A 17411-nucleotide genomic window follows, 5' to 3' on the forward strand; every position below is an offset into this window, starting at 1 on the left:
AAGAGAGACCGAAAAAGTCTCACCAAGGCAATTTATGGCCAAGTTTGTGGTTATTGTAGTTTGTGTACCATTTTATACAGTAATTCTCTTCAATAGTCTTCATTGACATATCTATATCAAGCCAAAATTGTTCTTTGTCGGAAAAACCCTGTTTATAACTTCAGCCTATGTGGAAAAGGCGTACATGTAAAGCTTTTCCTTCGCTCAAAGTTCTTGATAAATATTAGAAAGATATGAAATCAAAAATTGTTTTATAACCTTATATCTTATTCTAATTTCAGATTTATTTTTCTTTTTACGTTAACTAATGAACAGATGGGTGTTGTTAGTAGTTTGGTTTCAAAATTGGATTTACTTCTTTTAGAATTGCGAGAGTCACGAAATGAAAAATTATATGCATATGTACAAAACAAACTGGCCTGCTCAATAACCAATGCCATGACGTTATGTAATTTTTGAGATTCAATTTGTGGGTTTTTAAACAACTCCTTAACGCGATCTCAGAACAATTATGTATATATAACTTTTGTTTAAATTACTATGAAATAGAGTGTATGCTCCTATATACTTTCAGTAGTTTTAATTTTAGATATATTTTGTGAAAGTTTGTTCTCACCGGATTCAAATTAATAAAAAATGTACATGTATTTGGATCCAACTTTTTCTGTAATACTATTTATATAGCTGAAATGCTTTATAATCTTTCATTTTGACTGAATATTTAATATTAGAAAATCATACTTAAAAATTAAGATATTAAATCCTTGTTTAATATTAAAAAATCCACATCTGTGTCATTTGAGTAATGGAGCTGGTTCTTTGTAATATCGAGTATTCCTAAATCTGAACATTATTAAATATATTCATGTACCATTATATGTTATGGATTCGTAATAAATTTTTTAAAAAAATGTGTTAAAGCTCAGTTACTGAAAATAATTAGAAATCTCAATTCAACAGATAATGGAACCATGTACCTTAGCGATATAACTTTAATTAATACATTTCATATATGACTGCACAATTTTTTTTTATCAAAGTAATAAATCTACCATATCGTTTTCAGCGTATTCAGAATTAATTTAGATTTCTATCCTTGCTATTTAAAGATGAAATTCTATTGCCCTGATCTTTTTAGTGTCGTTGTATTTCAACATGGCAGTAGGAAAAGAAAAATGCTTGGAGATTGTAAAAGCAAACTTGCTGGTATTTTTTACCTTATTCGGCGCTGCAGTAGGATTTATTATAGGTGTGGTTGTTCGGAATACAAACCCAACAGACAGCACTCTCATGTGGGTTGGTAAGTAAATTATAGTAACTCTTGTATTTTGTTTTGACCAATGCAAAAACAAACAACAAAATTTTCAGTTTTTTCAGACTCTGAACAAAACCTAAGCTTTAAAACAAATAGAAAACAGTTATATTTATATTTACATAGAAGTGTTCTCATTTATCAGCATAAAGTCCAGATTTTTGCAATTAAAACAGAAAAAGACAATATATTACAGAGATTCATATTGCAAGACAAAAGCAGTGCTAAGGTATCAATTTGATGACAGAAAACTAGACGCAATTAAGATTTCATTCCAAATCCAACTACAAAACATCTTCTGAAAGTGTTAATGCATATAATGTCATTGTCCAACTAGCTGCTCCATGTTGTTTAAATCTAAATGAATTGAGTTTCTTTTTTTTTTAGCAAATGATGGACTTTTGTCAAGAATCTTGTTTACATAGTGCTATTGCACATCTTCTTTTTTCTTTGTTATTTTCTTTTTATTTTCTTTTATTTTATTTTTTTTTAGGGGGGGGGGTCACCTTTCAAACATTATCGCAGCCTTATTTATTGTGACGCAGAGCGAGTGTAGGAAATTGTGAGCACCCTCACAATATTTCAATATTTCCAGTTAAAGCTTATGGCTTGACAGCCAGTAGAAAACAATATTACCTTATCAAATCACACAATAATAGTTAGTATTTTGTTTTGTTACTCTTTCTCGTTTGTAGAGTGAAAATAAATTTGAAGTAGAGAGTTTGGCATCTAGTAAGAATAAGTGGTACATTTTAATATTTATGTTTAAAACAATATTTGAGAATGTATAAAAAAAAATGTTTGCTCATTAAATGTACTTAACATATCTGGTTACGAAATGTATAACAACTTATTATTAAAGCTTTAATTTGTGTTTGTAGGTATCTTAGGAGAGATTTTCCTAAACATGCTGAAAATGATGATAGTTCCTCTGATAGTAGCCTCAGTAATAACAGGTAAGCAGGTTGAACGATTGTGATTACAGGTGGGACTTTTTTTAATTTTGAAATAAAAGTGAAAAAATAGGAAAGGCCCAATCAACTCTTCAAATAAAAGACTTAATAGATGACAACCATGTACTGACGAGTTTCCTGATAGGTTCATCTTTGAGGAGTTTTATCATGAACATATGACGGGGTTAAGCATTCTGATGATTCTAAATGGTTTTTGTTCTCACATATTTTATAATGTGTGTCTTCCGTAGTATGGAAATTACTATTCAAAACGTGAGTCATAAATAATATGATTATAAATATGTCCTTCTTGGTGTTCAACGTTTGTATTAGGTTTTGTACTCTCAAATATTTTGACCTGAACATCACGGAAGAGACTTGTTGAAAAGTGAATTTGGTGCATTGAAATTTGAACCGTTAATGTTATTTATGCAATTTGCCAGATTCCGGGGATGTTTTATGGTTAACTGTTTAGAAGTGAAATTTTAGTTGCGTATTTTGACTGCCATTAAACTGATTTCGTTATAACTCCTTTACTGGACATGCATAGAGTAGTCATTGGATAATTATTCATTGTTTTATTCATGGTTCAATTGCCAAACCAGCTTCTTTTGACGATAAATGTAAACGAAAGTGTAAAATAACCTTGCTTAGTTAAAATATAAAATAATGAGATGAGGTATAACTGCTAATGAGACAACCTTCCCCCAAAGACCATTTGACGTAGACGTTAGCAACTATAGGTCACAAGTACGGTCTTCAAAATTGAGCCAAAACCTTAATCGCAAGTACTTAAAAGCCCCGACATGGAAAATGCTAATAGAAATTCAGACGAAAAAACTAACGGCCAGATTTATGAACAAAACAATAAACCAAGGTAATACAACCTCCTTGAACAAACGAAAAACAAATATGATATACAGCAACAAACGACAACCACCAAATTTCACTCATGATTATAGACAGACACAAAAAGAATGTGGTACATGAAGAGACTTACTTTTCTTAAATTTTATTTATTTATTATTGTACTTCATTTGATTGAACAGGAACAGCTACCCTAGACCCTAAATCAAATGGAAAAATTAGCTTAGTTAGTTTGGGTTATATTATGTTAACAAATTTCCTTGGATGCTTCGTTGGTAGTTTACTTTGCGTGATCATCCGACCAGGTAAGATATTCATATCATAGTCATATAATACTTCACGCAAATAATTTAGACTATTAAAAAACAAACAAGCTGTATAATTTCACACTTGTTGATTCGCAATGAGCAAAAGCAAAAGTACTTTATATCTATTTAAGTTCAACGAAGTGTGTACTTGTAACCATTTTAATCCGTTAGTCATTAATTTTTTAATTTTCTAAAGTATGCTGTACTTGGGGTAAATTGTAACCTCTCCTAAAATCTGTCATATGCTTTACATTTCCCGAGATATCCAATTTTGAAAATAAGCAACATGTTTAACCGGCATCATTGATAGAATAAATACATGTTCAATACGTCAAAAACCTATAACCCCGATAAATCCGATTCTGGTATATTTTTATTTGTCAATAAATGGCTATTTTCTAACCTCAAGTTTACTGGTCTAATACAGTCTTGAATAGTGTGTTTTGTGCTTTAATTACAGGTGAAATCGCTAAAACAGAAGTTAAAGCATTTAACTCGGTTCCTTTAGAAACGGAGGACATTTTCGCTGATTTACTGAGGTAAAATAAGTAGCGATCTAGACTTACCTTTTTATAATGCATTTTTATTGTAGACAGGCATTCTTACACTTGAGTACAAATAAATTTTCAAACATCTTATAAGAAGGGTGTAATTAGTTTATTGTCGACTAATACACACTTCTATAAACTTATAATGGATAACAGTTTGTTATCCGAAAATGTATTGGTTAGTTCTAGTGGATTAAATAAAGCAACACTGTTGCAAAAATAAGAAGATACCAAGCGGACAGTCAAAACAATCGAAGCAGGAAAGACGACACTATTACAGACGACAATGTAAACAACAGTACGCAAAACACTACAATAAACTAAAGATTGAGCAACTCAAATACCATCAAAACCAGATTGAATTCCTGTGTAAATGAAAACCTGTTTAATTGTCGAAATGCTTATCTGATGCAGTAAAATTGACACCATTTAATGTTATTACTACCACTAGGACATTAATGTATCAGTAGCTCAGTACTTCGGTATGTTCATGAAAATATGGATATTGTTCTATTTAAATGTTTTGTTACACGTTATGCGCACCTGGTGTAGTTAAGGTGTTACCACTAATAACACATGTAACATTTGACCTTTGTTATTGTATAAGAAAAGTTGACCTTAGATGGATTTGGCTATTTTTTTTTTCTCCTTTTAAGTCATATGACTCTTCAACTGTTTCAGTTCTTATACATCCTTGGCTTTCAAATATAGGTAAATCCAGAAAAGCGATTCAGACGCATTAAATTTATAACGTGTTGTTTTCATTTTTTGTATAGGAGTTTACTTTCAAATAACGAATTTACCATGGCAAGTATATTTTAGGTATATTATAACGTCAAATACAAGTTAAAATGATTGTATCCAAATTTTTTTTTTTATTTAATTTCAAAAGTTAAATTGTCGACAGGAATGCATATGTATAGAGCATCTGAAAAAACATCTAAATATTTCAATCCTTATCAATACCCTGTACAAATACAACAACACGTACAATGAAAAAAAACTCCAAACAAAAGCATGAGAGTTTACTCTCCATACACTAATAGCCAACTGATTTCATGTACTTTTCTTAAAAAAAACATTATACAGAGGTAGATCAACGGCCTGATTGAAAATCATATTTGATTTTTATTATTATTATCAGTATTAGTAGTGGTAGTGGTAGTTATAATGTGGTTGTTGATGTAATTATTGTAAAGGTGAAATACTATATGGTAATGTATCACGCCTTTTTAAACATAATCAACATCGATTTTAACATGTACTATACTGAATACGAGTGTTGTTGGGTTGCTGAAGTATACCCGACGTCTTATTTCATCAAAATTTTGCAAATATTGTTTAAATATTCCAGGCATTATACATGGACTGTTATTTTTCATATTCTTATAACATACTACGGCTGTTGAGGACACTTTTATCCAATCTCTTTTTATTAATCGATATATCAAATATCTGATTTTCGTTTTACAGAAATATATTCCCCGACAATTTGATATCTGCAACTTTTCGCAAGGTAAGCTATTTACAGAGTTTTAAAATCTGAAACACCATTTTTTATAATGTGATGTTGCAGAAGCGCGATCAACTTTGTGTTGCGTGTCTCTAACTAACAATATATAGGTACAGATGAATTATTATTAAATGGGACATAGAAACAAGTCTTTAAACAAAAATCTGTTGTTTATTTCATCTTAAAATATTATTCAATTTGCAATTCATCATCTTCTCGAAACAAAGTTGCCGAAGGACTATATATAAGTTTGCCATTCCCTTATTTCTGTTTAATATATTTAGCCCATCCATAAGAGTTGTACTTCTTTAAAGCTGTTCTCATCATAGTAAAACATTAATAGATATTTTAGGGATAAGAGTAAAATGCGTTTCTAATCAAGAGTAATATGTTGCGGTTAGCTCGCATTTCAGGAAATAAAATATTTTACTAAGATTAATGTTCGATTTACCCAAAAAATATTCAATCAATATTTTCTTTTTTGTTACAATTATGAAAATACTACATACGGTGAATTTCCGGGAAAAGATATTATATATGATACTATCTCTTCGTATTTGTTACACTCTTAAAGGCATTATTTAGAGACAGATATATTTTCAAGGTAAGAGGGCGCAATAGGTTCATGTATAGGTCACACGCGAGATAAAACTTTAACTCTAGCTTATCATCCAATCGAACACAATTTATTAGTTTTCCTTGGAGAAAGCTTGGATCCCGTTTTTTTTTTTTTTCAAGGTAAAAAAATATGTCCCAAATTCGTTGAAAGGATTAATTCTCGGTGAAAATTGAAGGTCACCGGATATGCTAAATGAATGAGATGTAATGTGGGTATTCATGGAATGACGTACTTAGCAATATCTTATAATGTTTTGCGTTATCTCGTGATATTTTTTTTTTATATTTGCCACCTTATTATTATTTTGACCTGATTTTTGGCCTAATTATTCTGTTTTGATAAAAAAAAAATATAGAAATAGTTTTATTTGCATAGCATAGCAAAACCCCGGTATCAACAGAAAGTCTGACTTCCATGCCTGAGCTTTAATTTAATTCGTTGTATAGAGTAGACATCTTCAGACGAATTCTAAAAGTTATTTGCTGTTTTTCAGACACTAACGAGCTACGATATAGAGAAATACAAAGCAAATGAAACTATAAATGGGACAATTGTAACAGTCATAAAGACTATGGTGACAGGAAAAAATCTATCCAGTGCTGATAGCACAAATATTCTAGGTATAGTTCTGCCAAGTTGCTTTGTTTAGTTTTGTTAGATAACATGTGAACAATGTATACATATATATTAACGAATGTGGATTTTTATTTATTTTAAAAAGAAATAAGAGGAAACACAGAAACCATATGGAGTACTGTATTTTACAACTACAATTGTATTTCTAGTCATGTTGACGCGTTCAGTCTACCAACCTTCAGAAGTGATACACTTTACATAAACATACGTTTCAGTGTATACTTAAACAACATGGCAATCACTTAAATAATTACTTTACGATAGGAACATGCCACAACATTCTTGTTCATATCATAGCAATCACATAAAAGAAAGCTGAAACTTTTTTTCATTGTTACATTATAAATTTATACAGCAATTAACTTTAATTTATTTTGATCCATAATTGTGAAAATGTAAGTCAGGTTTTTGTACGTACTTTATATATTATAAGAAACTTTATTTATTTAGGTCTTTTGATTGCCAGTGCCGTATTTGGCATTGCAACTGCGTCAACAAAAGAAATTGGGCAACCTTTTTTCAAGTTCTTCTACTCAGCTACTGAAATCATCTTGGTGATTTTAGGAAAATTAGTTTGGTAAGGATTCAAGAATAATGACACTTAACTCATCATAAAAACCAGGCTCAAAATTATGAACACCAAACGCGCAATTTGCCTTCAAAAGATTCATCAGTGACGCTCAAATCAAAAACGTTTAAAAGGCCATTTTGATGAATGTCCTCTTTTTTATGTTTATTGATACTTTGATACGGTAGCTTGGTTGATGGCATTATGCTGTTTATCGACTTGACCACATTTCAAATTTCAGTCACCGATTTGATAAAAAAATATTTGTTAGGGATATATATTTATTCAAAGTGTAATGTATGAGAAATTGCATCATAAATGTACATTTATATTTGATACCATGTCTGACTTCCGTCAAACTAAATGGTTCTTTATGTGACTGTGGTCGATTTCACGCAAAAATAAATAAAAAGAACCAGTAAATTGAAGGGATCAATTTGTATATTTTCATACAAAGACTATATCATATATTTAATCAGAAGATCAAAAAATGCTCGAAAATTACATAAAAAGGATGATGTTGATGATAGATCTAAAATATTCTGTAGTGAATTAATTCAGAGCTTATGTAGATTCAGTAAAATCTATGATGAACGCGTTTGCATTTTTTATCATATATGTTAACATCTGCATATTTATCTGGTTTGTCTTAGGTTGCATGAGCAGTCTGGTTGCTACCTCATTGGCGTTAACAGATACTTGTGTTATTCGTATAGGGAAGTTTTATTTCAGGTTTACACCAATTGGTGTAGCGAGTCTGATTGGTAAAACTATTGGAGGAACAAAGAACTTGGAGGATGATTTTAATAGACTTGGTTTATACATAGCAACACAAATGATTGGTTATTTACTCTTCATGATAGTAGTAGTGCCAATTACGTATTTTATATTGATGAAAATGAATCCGTTTAAGTTTCTTTTTACTGTGATTCATGCTTTTGTAATAGTGTTTGCTACTTCTATGACGTAAGTACTGAACACTGTGGTAGTAGTACATAAAAAATAAAAATAAGAAGATGTGTTATGATTGCTAATGAGACAATTATCCACAGGTTACCAAATGACACAAAAATTAACAGCTATAGGTCACCGTACGGCCTTCAACAATGAGCAAAACCCATACCGCATAGTCAGCTATAAAAGGCCCCAAAATGACAAATGTAAAACAATTCAAATGAGAAACTAACGGCAAACTTTATGTAAAAAAATGTGAACGAAAAACAAAGATGATACACAGCAACAAATGACAACCACTGAATTACAGGCTCCTAACTTGGGACAGGCACATACAGAATGTGGCGGAGTTAAACTAGTTTTAAAGCACGGTTGCTCGATTGTAATCGTCATACAATACTATTAGTCTTAAATTGTAGATAATAAAAGACAAAGTGAGTGTTGTGGACTAGGATGTGTGTGCACCGACTATAAATATAAAGAAATAGAAAAACTATTCAAAGTAGCATTCATCTAGCTTTAAAAAGAAATCTGTAATACAAATATTCAAAAGAAGTTATCTACAGTATTGTACCATATCCACAAGGCTTAAGATTTATCATAAACATACAACATGGTGGAAATAGTATTTTTCTTGAAAATAAACATTGATGATAAGTGTGAAATATTTCATTAGAAAATGATATAAAGTTGTTTTTCATCAGTTGCACTGTTGCATTTTCAAATATATGAAGCATGCATGTATTATAAACATAACTTTTTCTCGTTTCAGAGCTATGTCTATTCCTGAAAGTATACGGCAATTAGAAGGACCGAACAAATTAGATCGTAGAGTGACTCGATTTGTCATTCCATTAAGTGCTGCTATTGGACGTTGTGGAAGCTGTATTTACATAAGTATATCATGTTTGTTTGTTATGCAAATCACTGACCAGGAAGTGGACGCTGCTTCGGTCATTTTAGTCATGTAAGTTTCTTAATCGTAAAATTTCGTTACATTTATATTGCTATAAGACGTGTCACGGTACCTTTCTATCCAAAATTCATGTATTTAGTTTTGATGTTATATTTGTTATTCTCATTGGATTTTGTCAATGTCTTATCGTTTGTAGTTGTAAATTTTATTTTTTTCTGTTGTATTCGTGTGTTATGGTAAAGATTATTAATCACCCAGTTCGTTAATTAGATTTTAGTTTGGGTCAACTAAATTTATACGATATATTTGGTTTACAGTTTGATTTAGAAGAAACACCGACATATTAATAATACTATTAATTATCTTATTACTACCTCATTTTATATTAATTGGTATTGTAATTTTCATTGTTATTGATAAATGTTATATGAGTAATATAAACCAAATCTTGAATTCTATCCTAATTATATCCTTTTTTGGGGAAATTTCAGAAATTCAAATGTGACGTCACCCTTTTTTGAGCGTTGATCTCTTTGGCTAACTCGGCTGTGAATATTTATGTGCTGGTTTATGTTGTTTATTGTATCCGTTTTTATTCTGTAGTTAGTCACCACTTTGGTGTTATCATGTATACCTATTATATAGTTATTGTTATAAATTTACTGTTTGCAAAAGTATGAATTATCCTATATTCTTAGGATTTTCTTATCCCAGACATATAACCTTAGCCGTATTTGGCACAAATTTTTGGAACTTTGGTCCTCAATGCTCTTCAACTTTGTACTTGTTTTGGCTTTCGTACTTTTTTGATCTGAGCGTCACTGGTTAGTCTTGTGTGGACAAAATGCGCGTCTTGCGTATTGAATTTTAAACCTGGTACCTTTTGTTAGCTATTATTCGTATGTTTCTCTGTCCTATATGTTCTCCCATTTATTTGTATTGTAGTCCTGTCATGTAATGTTGTCATTTTAATGTTATATTTTACATTGCCATAAAAGCGGGAGGTTTGGCTTGCCACAACACCAGGTTCAACCCACCATTTTTTGCTTAAAATGTCCTGTACCAAGTCAAGAAAATGGCCATTGTTATATTATAGTTCGTTTCTGTGTGTGTTACATTTTTATGCTGTGTTTCTGTTGTGTCGTAGTTCTCTTATATTTGATGTGTTGCCCTCAGTTTTAGTTTGTAACCCGGATTTTTTTTTTTCTCAATCGATTTATGAATTTCGAACAGCGGTATAGTACTGTTGCCTTTATTTATACAAGATAAATTTATTTTTGAAAATTGAATTTCATTCATTTATTTTTAATTCCAAAAAATCTTATGTTTAACATGATCATTGAAACAACAAAGTTTTAGTAATTTTGTATTGACATCCAAACAACAAATGATTACTGACAAATAATTTTTTCAGCATTTTAACAACATTTTCGTCCTTGGCCATACCATCTGTGACAGGGGCTAGCTTGATTACTGTTATCATCCTACTCACTGCGTTAAATATTCCACCTGAAGCGGCAGCACTTCTTTACACATTCGAATGGATTCTGTAAGTATATCGTACGATGAAATCCGAATTGTGTCTTATCCTTCGAAAATTTAAATAAGAACCTTTTTTATGCCGGATGGCATGACATGCATGTGTTTGATTAAATGTTTTTTTATTACAAATATAAAGAGGCACATGTTTGAGGTATTAGTGCTGTCATCGTACAATACTTTGAAAATACTGTTCTTGTTTCAGAGATAGGACGAGGACAATTACAAACTACAGCGTACAAGTGACGTGTGTAGTATTTACACAAAGGCTATGTTTATCCTCATTAAAGACTGATTACAACGATGATGAAATATCACAGGCATTAAATGAAAAAGAAAATGGAATTCAAATAGCTGAGATGGTTGACGACGAAGAATATTTCAAAGAGGACACATTTGATGAATGCCTTTGAAATAGCCCAACTCACATTTGTAAATAGCAGTTCTACATAAATATTGAACTGAATATAAGTCTTCATAGGATTTAGCACACCAAGGGTATTTTGTATTTCAGTGTAGTCAATGTATTTTGAAAAAGACAGATATTGCATATTTCTTTACACTAAAAGATCATTGCCTTAAATCATTAAACTCACTAAATCTTCTGTTCATACAGCCCCTTGTATAATTATTGATAAAATAAATTGCACCTCGTTGTATGTTTTATGTAATGTTTAATGTTATGAAACTATATTATGCTTTATATTTAATAAATAATGCAACAATGAAATCAGAAAAGATGTTTAATACTTGACATGTCAAGATATTTATCAGTCATCTTCATTTACAAACCTCATGTAAAAATAAATCTTATAGTCACTTTTCCAAAACAAATCTAGGTCATGTTTTACACTTTCCGATCATGGTTAAACAGAGTTTTTGAAAATGGAATCGTTAATACAAACTCCTTGTTTATAAAGAAGCTCACTGATTCCAACAACAAAATACGCCGATGATTATATCGTCTCAATGCTAGATTTTTTTATCGACAACACATTTGTTGAGTTTGGTCGAGAGATATGTCAGCAACCTGTAAGTATTTCAATGGTACTAATTTTGCAACCCAAATGACCGACTTGTCCTTGGACTTATATATAGCAGACAGAATACAAAACCTTCTAAAAGACAACAAAAAAGATCAAATCTTCTTGCGATGGTCTTTTATTTCACTTTCATATACTAGTATATTGATTATTTCCTGTTACTTGATAACCCATATTTCAGGAACTACTTGCATCACATAAATCCCAGTGAAGGATAGTGCAGAAACCAAAAAAAATGCATCATATAATCATTTTTTCTTCGATATTGACACAGATGGAAGACTTCAAATTAGAGTTTATGACAAACGTGGAGATTTCAACTTTCTAATCTCAAATTTCCATTTCTCTCAACAGTTACATACACTCTGTCTTATTGCATGGCGCTTGCATATCTCAATTAATAAGTTACGCTTGTCGTGAATGTTTACACTATACATTTCCATGAAAGGGGTATACACAAAAACTGCTCCAAGAGAGTTATGAGGAAGAACGAATGAATTCCATAATACAAAAGTTTAAACAATCACCGATGTCTGTGTATCCGCTCAAAAGCGACATGTCTTCGCGCCCTTATATCTTTAGATACCATTATAGTCGTCTAATCAGTTACTTAATCGATTGCGTTTAATTCCTGATACTTTGACGGAGTGTGGATTCGCATGGTAGGTGATGCATGCATAGCCGGAGATGCTTAATAGCGCCCTTTTGGGTTCATTCGATTCCCTCTGTTTTTATTTGTTACCTTGATTTGTATTTTCTTAATCGATTTGCGAGATTTGAACATCGGTAAACTTCTGTCGCCGTGATCAACCATGTAGACGCACCCGGTTTCGCAACATTTAGGATAATCATTCAAAATGATACAAAAAAAAACTTTGTGTGATAAAATGCTGTTTGTTCAGTGAAAAGAACACTTAAGCTGTATGTGTCTACTGTAATCGAATTTCGGAAAAAATATTTCACGGCTATTTTAAAGATGGTTGTGCCAGTATTTTGTTTCAAATACTGTATATAACACTTTTGGGAAAACCTTTTTAATCTCACGCTAATGTTGACTGGTAGTTCATAGTTTTGATCATAGTGTGGTGATGAAACGGGAAAAAAAGAAGGAAGTGTCAATCAAAGCAATTTTACAATCAAAAACAAAAAAAAGGAAACATATCACAGGGCTTGTGTATGTTGTGTATCTTTCAATTTAACGGTTAATGCAGCAGCAATATTTTACGGTATATTTGTAATGTTTATTCTATCTCATGAAACATTTTATAAACGAACAAAAGTCACATATTTGTTTTCAAAGTAATGACTGTACCATAGCGGATTCAATCTTAATGTATATTGTGTATCCTTTATATGAAAAAGGATGAAATTTGACACACAGTTTTAAAACGAATAACCGACACCTTTTCTCATTCAACGAATGAAGTTCTTAAAATGTATTAATTATATATAAAGCGGTCTTAGTCCAACATTTTAATTGATGAAACACATGCATACCGACTGTTCTTAAGTTTTTTTTAACATGGCAGTAGGAAAAGAAAAATGCTTGGAGATTGTTAAAGTAAACTTGCTTGTACTTTTGACCTTAGTGGTAGCTTCAGTTGGATTTATTATAGGCGTGGTTGTTCGGAATACAAACCCAACAGACAGTACTCATGTGGGTTGGTAAGTATATAATAGAAGATATTTTTTTTATGCTTTTATGCTAATCAAAGCATAAAAAAAAAAACAAACAAGTTCAAATAAAAGTTTTAATTTTTAAACCTAGCATAGAAGGCGCATAATTGATTAGATGTGCTAATTACCAAATTGGACGTAAAAAGGTAATACACGTGTACGTTGTATCTTGATCAAAATTGATGCACTGTACAGTTAAGCGATATCTTGAATCTCCTAGAAACTTTATCCATTAATAGCATAAAAAAGATTTCTAGTTCGGATTGCTTTGGATCCATAAATTCCAGAAATTCTTCAGGTTTCAGAGGAGAAGAGTTTTAAATTTTGGCCAATCGGAATCTAAGATTGCCTTTGGCGGCCATGTATTTCATGGAATCAGACTCAAATAATATCACAACCGGTAACCGCTAATATATAATTACCGTTATGTTTGGTTGAAATTGACCGTAAAGTTTCAGAAAAAAGATGAAAATTGAGATTTCCCACAATTTGTTAATGAAAACTATGGCCACAATTGCCACAATGTTTGCAACCAGATCAAGCTGTATGATATTTTCTAGGCAGTACTGTACTGTTCAACTAAGAATTATAGGCTGAAGTAAAAGGCTTTTTTACTTTGAAGAAACTAAATTGTGACTCTTGGTCCCACTTTATTAAAATATAAAATATAAATGGTCAGTACTATTTTTTTTTCAGAAAGATTATTTAAATTGTAAACTGTTACAGAATGTTTTGTTGCATTAAACATTGTTAGAAGTAGTTAAAAAATCCATTAGGAGTGATCCCATATCGCATTATAAAAATAACAAACTGAAAGTATAAATTTCATCAGCCAGAGCTAATTTATATCAATTCAGCTAGGTTTCTAGATCTAATTTTTACCAATTTTTTGTCTTTTTTTTTTAACCTGTAATCCTTCTCTGAAAAGTAGGGAAGTATCTCTTCTTAATATTATAATAACATAGTTGTTAATCGCCTTTCTTTTATTTTCCTCTTGATTTTTGTAAAATAAACTCCTTTTTATTCATTTTGGTAGGTTTTTATTTTTGACTGGTGATATCAAGGGGAGATAACCACTTGCACAAATCGGCAAAAAAAAAAACAACGCTTCGTGTTGAACATAACTTGACGTTTGCGTATCCAAAACTGTATTGCCTAGATATTCATATCGTGAGTTTGTCTTAATGAGATGCTGTATTAAATTTAAATTCAGCCCATCATTTTCAGTTTCCTCAAAAATATTTAGATTTTTCGATCAGAAGCCTTGACAATTTTCACACAAACTTCAAGTTTGAAGATAAAATAAAGAATAAAGGACTTTGAGTTGATGTGTAAGTTTTGACGAGTTCAAACTATGTATATTCAAGATTATTTTGATCAATAAGTTTTTACCATGACAGTGGTATTTAAGTGAGTAAAAGTGAGGTTTGTCTCATCCGTAGTTTTACTTAATTTTCATGGTCACGTGACTCTATTGTTGCTGATAGACTTGGGGTCAAACCGTGTAACAGTATACAATTTAAATAATCTTTCTGAAAAAAAAAATAGTACTGACCATTTATATTTTAATAAAGTGGGACCAAGAGTCCCAATTTAGTTTCTTCAAAGTAAAAAAGCCTTTTACTTCAGCCTATAATTCTTAGTTGAACAGTACAGTACTGCCTAGAAAATATCATACAGAAAAAGGAAAAGTTTACCAAAAAATGACAAAAATTCTGTAAAAAAATAATGCTTAAAATTATAAGTGAAAGTCATTATTATAAAATTCAACTATTAGATTAGCTAGCACAGTAGCCCTTGTCCAATTTCTCAGGGTACTTTATAGTTTAAGAAAGTAAACTTTTTGAAGAAAAAAAATGGGGCTTCTTCTCTTCAGGTTGCTGTATCTGTAGTCCAAATAATTATGACGTCTTGAAAGGCTATTATATTTTTTTTCTTTGACGCCTTACATTGTCTTGAAAGGCTATTATATTTTTTTTCTTTGACGCCTTACATCGTCGATGTAAGGCGTCAAAGAAAAAAATATAATAGCCTTTCAAGACGTCATAATTATTTGGACTACTGTATCTGCTGCTTTACATATTTATGAACAAAGTATTGTATATTTTACCTCAATAGTTGGATATTAATCTCAGAAATGAAAGTTGGTATGACAAATCTTGTGCATTTTACTTTAATAATCTCAATGATGATTAAATTTTACAAAAAATTGCCATTTGAATAAATTCAATTTTGTAAGAACACATCTCTATGAATTAATTTCTTGTTTGACTTGAAAAGCTAGTGTTTGCTCTTATTAATGTAGCTTACTTAGTAAAGAGATAATTAATAAGCAAGGTTTTCAACTTATAAAATATAAATATAATTAACTGACCTTCATTTCATGTTTTTTCCTCCAGAAATTTTCTTTGCAATGCATTTTCTATTGCTATTTTTGTGCTTTTGTTTACCCATAGGCCATCATTAATTTGTCATATTTGCTTCCAGTATAAATGAAATTTTCTGTGACCTATAGTTTCAAACGCCATATTGATGATAAAGAAGAACTTTGTGTGTTGTTTCACTTGTCCAATGTGTAAATTTTCACTATGCACATGACCCTGACACATATTTTGTAAACGTTATATGACGTATGTTGAAAAAGAAAACAATGTCACCGTCAATTTGTGTAGGGGATCAAAAAGGGTTTTAATTTCTTTAAAATGGAAGTATCGTATGGAAATGTGAAAAACAACAATTTTTAATCACAATTTCATTCATATCTATAATAAAATCAATATTTTAGAGTACTTTGGAAACAGGTACAATGAAAAGGAGTTGAACTTTGCTGTTTTGAAGTAGAAACGCAGCCAAAACCAGGTACAAATTGACATGACTGGTGGTCACCACAATTGATGTATAATAGTAAAAAATGATGGCTTCAAAATTGTGTAGAAATTTGAAATAGTTTACCCGGTTTCATTTAAGATTATTACCGTTCTTTTCCGTATTTGGATACGCACACGTCAAGTTATGAAAAATCGATGTTTTTGGCGAACAAAAAAGATGGCTGAAACTTTTTAGAACGGACAGGATTAAGAAATAGCAATAACAAGCTATTTTTGATAATGTTTGTATGACGTACTGAAACTATATTGGTCGCAAAACCTACAAATTTAAAAATTCAATTATAATAAAAGCATGACAAGTTGAAATAAATACTTTAAACGTCAATCGTTTAGCCGATTGATTTGGCGGACTTTTTGACGTCACGGACGACTGTAGCGCTACCTTATTAATTCCCCCTGCTATTGTTGCTGAGAGAGTTTGACGACAACGGACGTTTCCAAGGACTTGCTTTCCAACTGGTGTAACCTTAAAATTTGAATCTCCTGTGACGTAAAGTTCGGACTCCTTTTCCTTCTCGTTATTTTGTATAAATAATTAGATATATATATTATTTCTTTTCTTGTATAGTAGTTTATTGACGTATTTGCACGGGCATTTCGTTAAGCGGGTACTCGATGTACCGAATCTTAAATAACACTTCATATATATAATAATACATGAACGCGAAGTCATAGAATTTTTCTACATATATATACAAACTTAATTCAAACAAATTATCAACTCAAATTTAATTCCTTTTCATATATAATTTCACGTTTATTATAATGAGAGAAAAAAAATGGAAAAGAATAAGAATGGTAATAATTATTTTTTCATACTCATTATTTTTACAATTTTTTAATCAATATTTGAAATAAAAGAAAATATGTTCACTTATGACAGCCATAGTTCACCACCTGCACCACCCTCAAGTGCCTGATTATCATCATTATACTACTACTTGTATCGCAAATAGGCGGCAATATACTGTGACTATGAGTCCCAAGGTTTATCGCACATTAATCAATCGTGTACGCAAAAAACAAGTGTTGCTTTTAGTCATAATAATTTCCAGACCCTAAGAAACAAT

The 17411-nt window shown here is 30.9% G+C and overlaps 1 protein-coding gene across 1 annotated transcript; it reads left to right on the top strand.

The window, feature by feature from the left end:
* Nucleotides 1–1116: 1116 nt before the first annotated feature.
* On the top strand, nucleotides 1117–11340 carry LOC127705425 (excitatory amino acid transporter 1-like). The gene is made up of 10 exons (XM_052209739.1): nucleotides 1117–1300; nucleotides 2194–2268; nucleotides 3315–3437; nucleotides 3901–3979; nucleotides 5462–5504; nucleotides 6614–6740; nucleotides 7207–7333; nucleotides 8057–8290; nucleotides 9051–9245; nucleotides 10939–11340. Exons 1-10 carry the CDS (start codon nucleotides 1156–1158, stop codon nucleotides 11144–11146), a joined length of 1356 nt encoding a protein of 451 aa, XP_052065699.1. The 5' UTR covers nucleotides 1117–1155; the 3' UTR covers nucleotides 11147–11340.
* The last annotated feature ends 6071 nt before the right edge of the window (nucleotides 11341–17411 follow it).

This window comes from Mytilus californianus, unplaced genomic scaffold (assembly GCF_021869535.1).
Source record: "Mytilus californianus isolate M0D057914Y unplaced genomic scaffold, xbMytCali1.0.p SCAF_6, whole genome shotgun sequence".
Taxonomy (NCBI): Eukaryota; Metazoa; Mollusca; class Bivalvia; order Mytilida; family Mytilidae; genus Mytilus; species Mytilus californianus.

What these genes read in the sequence shown, in the direction of transcription:
- LOC127705425 (XM_052209739.1), top strand. Translation starts at nt 1,156, where the DNA reads ATGGCAGTAGGAAAAGAAAAATGCTTGGAGATTGTAAAAGCAAACTTG. An exon ending in TATCTGCAACTTTTCGCAAG is followed by an intron (nt 5,505 to 6,613) that starts GTAAGCTATTTA and finishes GCTGTTTTTCAG; the next exon opens with ACACTAACGAGCTACGATAT. An exon ending in ATTTTAGGAAAATTAGTTTG is followed by an intron (nt 7,334 to 8,056) that starts GTAAGGATTCAA and finishes GTTTTATTTCAG; the next exon opens with GTTTACACCAATTGGTGTAG.